Source organism: Nicotiana tabacum, chromosome 5, assembly GCF_000715075.1.
Source record: "Nicotiana tabacum cultivar K326 chromosome 5, ASM71507v2, whole genome shotgun sequence".
Lineage (NCBI taxonomy): Eukaryota > Viridiplantae > Streptophyta > Magnoliopsida > Solanales > Solanaceae > Nicotiana > Nicotiana tabacum.
Genome location: NC_134084.1, coordinates 160,426,098 through 160,437,288, shown reverse-complemented (window position 1 = coordinate 160,437,288; position 11,191 = coordinate 160,426,098). Strand labels below are relative to the sequence as shown.

General features: G+C 36.6%; 1 protein-coding gene across 1 annotated transcript; it reads right to left on the bottom strand.

Moving 5' to 3' along the window:
- Nucleotides 1–4,248: 4,248 nt before the first annotated feature.
- On the bottom strand, nt 4,249–5,043 carry LOC142181286 (pathogenesis-related protein 1A). The gene has a single exon (XM_075254264.1). The coding sequence runs from the start codon at nt 4,992–4,994 to the stop codon at nt 4,488–4,490; it is 507 nt and encodes a 168-aa protein (XP_075110365.1). The 5' UTR covers nt 4,995–5,043; the 3' UTR covers nt 4,249–4,487.
- Between the last annotated feature and the right edge of the window lie 6,148 nt (nt 5,044–11,191).

The window sequence follows — 11,191 nt, the reverse complement described above, 5'->3', positions numbered from 1 at the left end:
CAGCTTGACCAACTTGAACTCTTATGTAATTTTCAGACAGTGTTTGGTTACAATATTCTGAGACTTTATGTTTCTTGTTTTCTCTGAAGACTAAAAAATGTCCCCCCCTTTTATGTTCTGAAACAGCTCTATTTATAGGCAGAAATGGCAAGCACTCAGCTGCCCTGAACCCCTCCCCTCTTTCCTGCCCATAACTTCCTTTCTAAACTAATCAAAATATTCCCCATACCCATCCATTCGACAAGCTTTTAGCCTGTATTTTCTGCCCAACAACATGGGCACCCCCTTTTTATTCAATCAGCCCCATGCCACAAAGTTTGGCTCCCCACTATTACCTTATTTAATCCTAATCCAATACCCTATTTGTCAGCTCATTTAAACTAATCATTTCTGTTCTTTTTAACACCCAAATTACCCCTGTTAATCCCTGGTTATCACTGTCTTGACCCTTTGCAACAGTAGGGCATTTTTGAACTTCTGAAAGTTCAGATTCAGAGCTGTCCTGGACTGAATCTTTTCAGTCGTTTTGCAATGCAAACAAACCAATTTCAAACAATGTCGGGCATTCAGTCAATGACAGGGTTCAATCAGTCATGTGAAGTTATTAGTCCATTTGATCCTTTAGTCATAGAAAATTAATCGACGACGTTTATCAGGTCGACTATACTAATTATAACCAGATATAACAAGTCGATTAAATAAACAATACGTACGGGGTCCTAAATAACTTCAGCTAACTTTGCACAATACTGGGAGGCCATACGAATTATTTATATGACGACTAATCTAATCGAACATGGATATCACAGAATGCATTCAGACATGCGCAGAAACAATCGACCAAATAAAAGGCCTTACAAAGATGGAAGAAATCAGAATGAAAAATACCAGAAATACAAAACAATCATAACAGGTCATGCTAACAAACTCAATTGGTGTTCAAATAAAACAGAAACAAAAAAGGAAAACTTACTAAAAATGTTCAAACCAAGCCGACCCAAGTCTGAATTAGATTTGACCATTTGAGGCCAAACAAACTTTAACCGGGATGTTCTCAACCGAGAACACCTTGATTAAGGTCTATTAGACCTCAAGCCCCTATTAAAACTGGCCGGATTCCCCAGGCTCTGGTGTTCTAGGGTTTGGATCTTTAGATTTGAGATTCTAGAAGTTGTGGGTAGATTCGGACCAAACCAAGCTTGGTTTGGTCACGAGGGAAGTCAGGGGGCTGTCTGGTGTGAATCTGGTGTGGTTTGGTGTAGGTCAGAGTTCGACTCGAATCTTCAAATGAAGATTCGAGAAACTAGGGACTGATTCGAAGCACAAGGATATCAGATCCATGTTCAGGGCAGTGGGGTGGTCCTAGGGTGTTAAGGAGGTGGTCACCGGCGTCCATGTTGTCGGCTTTACGGTGAAGGTGTATAGGGGCGGCTAGGGTTTCATAGGGTTCAGGGTTTGGTGAAGAAGATGAGTGAAGGGGGGTTAGGATAGGGGGCGGGGTAGCAAGGTTAGGCCTTATATATGCTTTAGAGTTTTAGATCCTGGCCGTTGGATCAAGGGAGATCTATGGCCAGGATCTATTCTTTAGGTAGGACGTCGTCGTTTAGGTGGGAAGGTAGTTAAAACCGGGTAGGGAAATGGGTCGGATTAAATTAACGGGTCTAAAGGGCGGGCCTCGATCCGTTGGATCAAAGGGATTGGACGGCTCAGATCAAACGCCTTGAACGGCGTCGTTATGGTTAAATGGGCGATCTGATCAAGACCGTTCATTTAAATCATATCAATGGCTCTAATAGGGATGCTGATACGGCATCGTTTGAGTCAGTGCTTGGGCAGGCCTGGCTTGGACTGGGTCTTGCATTGGCTTTGGGCCTCATTTGGGGCCCAATCCGATTTCTTCACTTCTTTTTTTTTTCTTTTCTTTTTTTCTGATTTTAAAATACAACTAAATTAAACTGAATTTAAAACACTCATTAATCAACACCTAAACAATTATCACACACATATTAAAATTTTAAAAATGGTTAAATCATAGCCTAGAATAAAAGCTGCATATTTTTGTGAATTTTCTTTTAAAGACCGAATTACGGCCCGATTACACACGGCATACTTATTTTGTATTTTTGTTGGAGAAGATTCAATGAAAAATGGATAGAAACACAAAGGACTACCAGCACATGTCACGTAAAAATTGAAAATTTGTATGGCGAGGCCATTTGCAATTATTTTGATTTCTTTTGGAGTGATTGTTCGTGAAGCAAAAATCACGTGCTTACACCCGTTACTCGTTTTTTGGCATTTTAAGGTCATAAAACTTGAATTCCGCCCGATTCCCAGATTTTCGTATGCTATAACCCACACCTCCTACATGGGCCGGGGCGATCGGTCCCCGATCGCCTAAAACTTTGCTAGCCCATCAAAAATGACCTAAGAAAAAATAGCCACCGCCCACCACAACTGTTACTCGTTTTTTAGCATTCTAGGGTCGTAAAACTGGAATTTTGCATGATTCCCAAATTTTCGTGTGCTATAGCCTATGCCTCCTGCACGGGCCCCAGATATCGGACCCGGATCGCCTAAAATATTCTCGGCCCGACAAAAACAATCTAAGAATAATAGTTACCGCCTCGCCATTAGCGTTACTCGTTTTTGGGCGTTTTAGGGTCATAAAACTGGAATTCTGTCCGATTCTCAAATTTTCGTGTGCCTCCTGCGTGGGGCCGGGCAAACAAATTAGGGTCGCCTATAATTTTTCCAGCCCATCAAAACGACCGAAGGAACAATAGTCACCGCCTCTCCATAATCGTTGTTCGGTTTTTTTGGTGTTTTAAAGCCATAAAACTGGAATTCTGCGTGATTCCTAGATTTTCATGTGCTATAGCCCACACCTTCTGCATGTACCCAGGCACCAGGACCCGCATTGCCTAAAAATTTTGTCAGCCATTAAATATGACCTAAGGAATAATAGTCACTGCCTCGCCATTACCGTTACACATTTTTTGACATTTTAGGGCCATAAAATTGGAATTCGCCTAATTTTCAAATTTTAATGTGCCCAAGCCCATGCCTCCTGCACATGCACGGGTCCGGGAGCCCGAATCTGGATCACCTAAAAATTTTCAGGCCCATCAAAAATGATCTAAGGAACAATGGTCACAGCCTCTCCATGATCATTACTCGTTTTTTGGCGTTTTAGGGCTATAAAACTAGAATTTCCCCGATTCCCAGATTTTCGTGTGCTATATAGCCCACACCTCTTGCATGGGCCCGGACGCCTGAACCTGGATCGTCTAAAAATTTTCTAGACCATAAAAAATGACTTAAGAAAATATAGTCACTGCCTCGCCATGACTGTTACTCATTTTTTGGCATCTTAGGGCCATAAAATTGGAATTCTGCTCAATTTCTAGATTTTCGTGTTCTATAGCCTGCGCTTCCTGCATGGGCCCAAACAAACGAGCCTGGATCGCCTAAAATTCGTCGGCCCATAAAAAATGACCTAAGGAGCAATAGTCACCGCCTAGCCATGATCGTTACTCGTTTTTTTGGCATTTTAGGACCATAAAACTGGAATTCAAACCGATTCCCAAATTTTCGTGTGCAATAGCCTGCACCTCCTGCATAGGGGCGCCCAAACCTGGATCGCCTAAATTGCAGGGCCATCAAAAATGATCTAATGAATAATAGGCACCGCCTAGGCATGATTGTTACTCGTTTTTTAGCGTTTAAGGGCCAAAAACTAGAATTCGGGCCAAAAACTCCTAATGTTGTGAATTTCATCTGCTTACCAGATGGTTATGTGACTGTACTGTGCTAAACAATCATACTCCACTTGTGAGATTTTTCTGGTTTGTTGTTATTATTGTATAAACAGAAAATGTAAATTAAAGATCTTCTAATGACATGATTAATGTAATCTAACCTATTATAGTAGTTTTAGTATAATAGGATAGTTACAATTTTTTTTCAGATTACTATTGAGAATTCGTCATAAATATTTACCTATAATTACCTTATAAATGACCTGATTATGTAAATATTTTTATACCGTCAATTTTAAGACTAACGGTCAGTTATTAAAACTAGCTGCTCCACTTTCAATATCCTCCTACCATCTAAATTGGTAATTTTCATGTTTTTGGCCTTCTAGTAGATTATATGAACTGTGTAAGCTTGTTCCTAAGGCATGTAGTTAAGAATTTTGCTCGTAATATCGCAAGTAGCTAGACCATCAACACATGATTCGTATGAGTACAAAAGTGTTCATAATAATATCAGATCATACATCAAGCTGATCATCAACTCATATTTTTCCCCTTAATTATGACCACTTGGTCTTTTTATAGATCCACTTCAGAGGATTACAAATATAGTACTATTACTATATACTTGACTTTAAGTTGCTTTTTAGAGCAATTATTTAAGTTCTTGATATCAAGCAGAACAATCCATACATATTAACGTGAAATGGACGTAGGTCGTTTCAATTAGTATGGACTTTCGCCTCTATAATTACCTGGAGGATCATAGTTGCAAGAGACAACATATCCTCCATTGTTACACTGAACCCTAGCACATCCAACACGAACCGAGTTACGCCAAACCACCTGAGTATAGTGTCCACACACTTGTCCTTGTGCACAAGTATTTGAGTCATGGTCATAATACTGTTTCTCATCGACCCACATCTCAACGGCCTTAGCAGCCGTCATGAAATCGCCACTTCCCTCAGCTAGGTTTTCGCCGTATTGACCATGAGAATGTACGAGGTTACAATCTGCAGCCAATTGGGAAGCATAATTTTGCGCATAGGCTGCTACCTGGTCGTCCCAGGTCAAAGGTTCTACACCTACATCTGCACGAGCTGTGTTATGGGCATCCAAATAGTCTTGTTGAGAATTTTGGGCACGGCAAGAGTGGGATATTACTAGGAATAAGAGAAGTGTAGAGACAAGAAGAAATGAAGGCAATTGTGAAAAGAGAACAAATCCCATGACTATAGGAGAAATGTTGTATCTTGAATGGAAAAACTAGATTTACTACCAAGGGTATTTATAGGAGAAATCTTGAAGATTTCACGGTGATTATTCATGTACTTACTAAATTTTTTGACATGGTAATATCAATGTAATATATCCTGTTATAGATAATTTATCCTATTTTCTAGGTTACCATATTAAACTTATATATGCAGTTACCAATTGTTGTAAAATAGTTTTACCCGATGTTGCAAAATAATTTTAAATTGTCAATGCATGAAGTTAAACACTTTTTTGATCTATCAGATGTGCTTTTTGTTAAATAAAGTAGACTGGTTATGGTTAATGTGTTAATTAATATTTTCTACATTTAACGATCTGATTAATTTTTACTTCCATATTTATATCGCTTTTTTTTCAGAATGGGAATGTCCATTGGAAAAAGAATTTAAAATAAATACTTTGATGTTTGATTTTTCTAATAATCTTATTTCTAAATCTTATATTATATTTCTTATATGTACAATCAATTCTCTAAAAGAAAAAACTATAATAATACCAAACACAGTTTGTGTCTTCTTCTTTCTTTTCTCAATATTTGTGGAAAACTTGAACATGGCCGTCATCTCGATGACGTTAAATAACTATCAAATTTGGACGTAAAGAATATTTGGATATTCTTCAGTTCTTTCTCTAATTTCCTTCCCTTAATTTCCAACTTGATGTTACTCATGTACTATCATACTTTTCTATTATCTCATTCCAATCACGGCTTGATCTGGAGTATAAATAAATTTCTATTTTCTTATCCCAATCACGACTTGACTTTAGATTCAAATGGAGTATTTTTTTATTTTTTGTAAATAGCTTATGTTTATTTCGTTTTTCGACATTAGTGGAAAAGAAAGCTCAAGTTTTAGTGAAGCTAGAGTTTGAAATCCTCGAGGGTGTTTTAAGATTTAACTACTTTATTTTTCCAAGAAATAGCACCCTAAAGCATCTCGCTGTAATGGCGTTCACTTATTTTCCCTTTAATTTAAATGGATAAATGACAACCAAACTCCTTAAAAAGACTTCGGCCAATGCTTTAGGTGGTGAAGTATAGACCCAATACTTACAAGAGAGACCAGTGTTTTTGTTATGCAAAAAGAGTAATTGAAGAATTTTGTAACTATTGCCATTTAGCAATTTGCCGTCTCCTCCGTTCACTTTTGTTTGACATGTATACTAAAAATAGATTTTCATTTTTACTTTTCACTTTATGCATGTTAAGAGAAGACAATTTTTTTTTCCTGTTATACCCACAGTATTTATTACTCATTTCAAATCATTTTCTCAAATCCAATAAAATATGCATCAATTAATATGGGTATCATGGTAAATTATGCATTTCAATCATTTTTTCTTAAAGGGTTTGAAAAATCAAAACGTGTCAAGTAAAAGTAAACAGAGTACATATTATTGTAAATTAACTTATCGTGATGATTAAAAAAATTATAGTCTATTAGATGCAAAAAAAAAAAAAAATGAAAACTTAGACCCTACACTATGATAATTGACATCCTCGTATATCTTAGTCCTTAAAAACGTTTATGTGCTACGATCCCTAGGTAAAGGTTTGCGCCATCAGGGTCGCAAATTGTGCCTCACGACTTGACTATAAGATCAAAATTAAGGTATCTTAATTAATTTATTCTATTGATAATAGAGCTTAAAATTCAAATGTTCTTGAGGTTTTACTTTTCTTATTGCAATACATTCCTCATTAACTTTATAGAACAAAAAAAATGATACAGTGAGAAATCATAGTTGCAAATCTGATTGTCAAGATTTATCAGATTTGGGTTCAAAGAAAGTAGAATAACTTTATCTTTCAGCAAATTTGTATGGACTTATTTGAGTTATGCATTGCTTGGTTCATCTCTTATGATGTATTGAAGGTTCTCTACGTAGCATGTCATGAGTGAAGAATCAAAATAGAATTGCAAGCTCAATATTAAAAAGAATAACTGAAAGTAGAATTGAAATTTTTGTGGAAGAAAATAATTGGATAGTTTATTCAATTCACGAATGGCCTTATATAGGCATACAAATTAGCTTGAATATGTTATCCCACTAAACAAACTCTCCTAAACTTTAGGAAAAATATCTGCAACTAACAATAACAAAATAACAACTTGAAGCTAAAAACTAGCTATACTACTGACTTAGTCAACACTACAAGTTGTACATGGCACAAGTGCAGGATTAAAGTTGCAGGCACCATCAGCGTCGTACATTGTGCTACAGCCTACAAGAGTTGACTCCAACACAAAGAATGAGAAAAGAATCAATACAAACGGAAAGGTAAACATCTTTACTGGGATTGTGAATGCTTTTATTTGTTTTGATTCCTTTTAGGCAATTCGGATCAGGTTAACCCGGATTCATGTAGATGACGTGAATTATAGCACACGAAAATTTGTAAATCGACCCGAATTTCAGTTTTTTATCCCTAAAATGCCAAAAGAAGAGGAACGGTCATGCTGAAGCCATGATTATTGTTCATTAGGTTATTTTTTATGGCCCCGCAAACTGAAAATTCTGGATATCGGGTAGAATTCCAGCTTTACGGTCGTAAAACACAAAACACGAGGAACGGTCATGGCAAGGAAATGACTAATATTCCTTAGATCATTTTTTATGGGACGGTAAAATGGCGACTCGGGTCTGGTCGCTCGAACTATGCAGATGGCATGGGCTATAGCACACAAAAATTTAGAAATCAAGTAGAATTCCAGTTTTGTGGGCCTAAAATGCCAAATAATGAGTAAACGATGACTAGTATTTCTTAGGTCATTTTTTATTGGTCGGAAATTTTTTAGGTGATTCGGGTCCAGTCGTCCAGACCCATGTAGATGACGTAAGCTATAACACACGAAAATCTAGGAATTATACGGAATTAAAAAATTTATGGCCCTAAAATACCCAAAAATGAGGAATGGTCATGGCGAGGCGAAGACTAATGTTCCTTAAGTCGTTCTTGATGGGCCAAAAACTTTTTAGGCGATTCAGGTCTAATCGCTCAGACCCATGCAAATGGCGCGAGTTATATAGCACAGAAAATTTGGAATTGGTCGAATTCCAATTTGTTGGCCTTAAAATGCCAAAAAATGAAGAACGGTCATGCTTAAGTCATGACTATTGTTCATTAGGTAATTTTTATGGCCCTGCAAAATTTTAGTTTATTCGAATTCGGTAGTCTGAATTCATGCATATGGCTATAGCACACGAAAATTTGAAAAACGACCTGAATTCTAATTTTTTGGCCCTAAAATGAAAAAAAAAGGAACATTGTTCATTCAGTCATTTTTTATGGTCCCGCAAAATCTTAGGCGATTCCAATCCAGTAGCCCAGATTCATGCAGATGCGTGGACTATAACACATGAAAAATTAGAAATCTGCCGGAATTTCAATATTTTGGCACTAAAATGCCTAAAAATAAGGAACGGTTACGCCGAAGCCGTGACTATTATTCATTAGGTCACTTTTATGGTCCAGTAAAATTTTAGGAGATTCAGATCGGGTAGCCCTGATTCATGTAGATGGCGTGGATTATAGCATACGAAAATTTGGAAATCTGCCCGAATTCTAATTTTTTGGCCTTAAAATACCAAAAATCGAGGAATGGTAATGCCAAAATCATGATTATTGTTGATAAGTTCATTTTTTATGACCCCGTAAAATCTTAGGCGATTCGGATCCGGTAGCCTGGATTCATGCAAATGGTGTAGACGATAACACATGAAAATTTGAAAATCGACCCCAATTATAGTTTTTTGGCCCTAAAATGCAAAAGCCTAGGAACGTCCATGTTGAAGCAATGACTATTATTCGTTAGGTAATTTCTTATGATCGTGTAAAATTTTAGTCAATTCGGATCCAGTATCCCGGATTCATGCAGATGGCCTGGACTATAAAGGAAATTTGGAAATTGGCCTAATTCCAGTTTTTTGGCCCTAAAATGCAAAAAATAAGGAAATGTCATGCCGAAAACCATGAAAATGATTCATTAGGTTATTTTTGTGGTCCCTCCAAATTTTAGGATATTCAAATCTGGTAACCCGAATTCATGCACATAGAACGGATTATAACACACGAAAATTTAAAAATCGACCTGAATTCTATCTTTTTAGACCTTAAATGCCAAAAAAGAGGAACAGTCATGCCGAAGCCATGACTATTGTACATCATTTTTTATGGACCCCGCAAAATTTTAGGCGATTTAGATCCGGTAGGCCAGATTATTGTAGATGGCGTGGACTATAGCATGCAAAAAATTAGAAATCGGCCCGAATTCTAGTTTTTTGCCCTAAATTGCCAAAAAAACAGGGAACGATATGTCGAAGCCATGACTATTATTCATTAAGGCATTTTTTATAGCCCCATAAAATTCGATATCCACACCTAAAATAGCTATCACTTCGCCATGATTGTTCATTGTTTTTTGAATTTTAAGACCATAAAACAGGAATTCAGGATAACTTCTAGATTTTCGTGTGTTATAGTCCGTGCATCTACATGACTCGGGTGTCCGGTCCCGAATTTACTAAACTTTTGCAGTCCAATAAAAAATGACCTAATGAATAATAGTCATCGTTTCGCCATGATCGTTTCTCATTTTTGCTGTTTTAGGGCCACAAACAGAAATTCATGACGATTCCCAGATTTGCGTGTGCTCTAGTCCACGCTATCTGTATAAATTCTGGTGACTATTTTAGAATCTCCTAAAATTTTGTAGGCCCATCAAAACTGACATAATGAACAATAGCCACCGCTTTCTCGTGATTATTCCTCATTTTTTTGGCGTTTTAGAGCCATAAAATAGGAATTCAGGACGATTCCCAGATTTTAGTGTGCTATAGTCCACGCTATTTGCATGAATTCATGCGACCGACTTCGAAACTCCTAAAAATTTTGGGTTCCATAAAAATTGACCGGATGATCAATAGTCATCGCTTCGCCATTACCCACCGTCTTTATTTGGCATTTTAAGGCTATAAAATAGAAATTCAAGACGATTCTCAAATTTTCGTGTACTATAAGTCTACACCATATGCATGAATTCGGGCGACCGAACCAGAATCTCCTAAAATTTTGTGGAACTATAAAAACGACCTAATTAGTAATAATCATCGTTTCACCATGATTGTGCCTCATTTTTTGGCTTTTTGGACCATAAAACAGGAATTCAAGATGATTCCTATTTTTGTGTGCTATAGTCCATGCCATTTGCATAAACTCGGGCAACCGGCCTAGAATCTATTTTGCGAGCCCATCTAGAACGATGTAATGAACAATAGACATAGATTCGCCATGACTGTTCTTTAGTTTTTGGCGTTTTAGGGCCATAAAATAGGAATTCAAGACTATTACAAAATTTCATATGATATTGTCCACACCATTTGCAAGAATTTGTGCGACCGACCTCGAATCTCCTATAATTTTACAAGTCCATAAAAAAGACCTAATGAACAACAATCAACACTTCGCCATGATTTTTTGTGTTTTAGCGGCATAAAACAGAAACTCATCCAGATTTTCGTGTGTTATAGCGACGGGGCCATCTGCATGAATTCAAGCGACTGGCCCTGAATCTACTAAAAAATTTTAGGCCCGTCAAAAATAACATAATGAACAATAGTCATCGCTTCGCCATGACTGTTCCTCATTTTTTGGATTTTTAGGGCCATAAAAAAGGAATTCAAGACGATTCCCAGATTGTCGTATGCAATAGTCCACGCTGTTGATACCCAATTTTTCCCTATAATATTTTTCAAATGCATATATACCTTCAAAACTATGCATTAGCATCAATTGATATTTGTCATAATTTCTACATTTTTCAAATTAATTTATCCCAGTATTTTATTTATATAAATAATTACAAATTGCATCACAAAGGACTTTATAATAATTTCACAGTTTAATTGCTATTTATATTCATATTGAGCTCAAATTATTTCGCAAATAGCTATATCTACATTTTTGGGTTATAATTGCAATAACTTTGCAATTATAGCACATGCATGCATTATTGCATTATTTTACCAGAAAATAGCTCATTGTATTTTTATAATCTTGAGTAATTATTTTAAAGCATTTCCATGCATGAAAATTATTTTTTTTGTAATCCGTTAATTATTTTATAAAATATATTTTATCAATTATT

Coding starts and splice junctions, on each gene's coding strand:
- LOC142181286 (XM_075254264.1), bottom strand. CDS start 4,994: ATGGGATTTGTTCTCTTTTCACAATTGCCTTCATTTCTTCTTGTCTCT.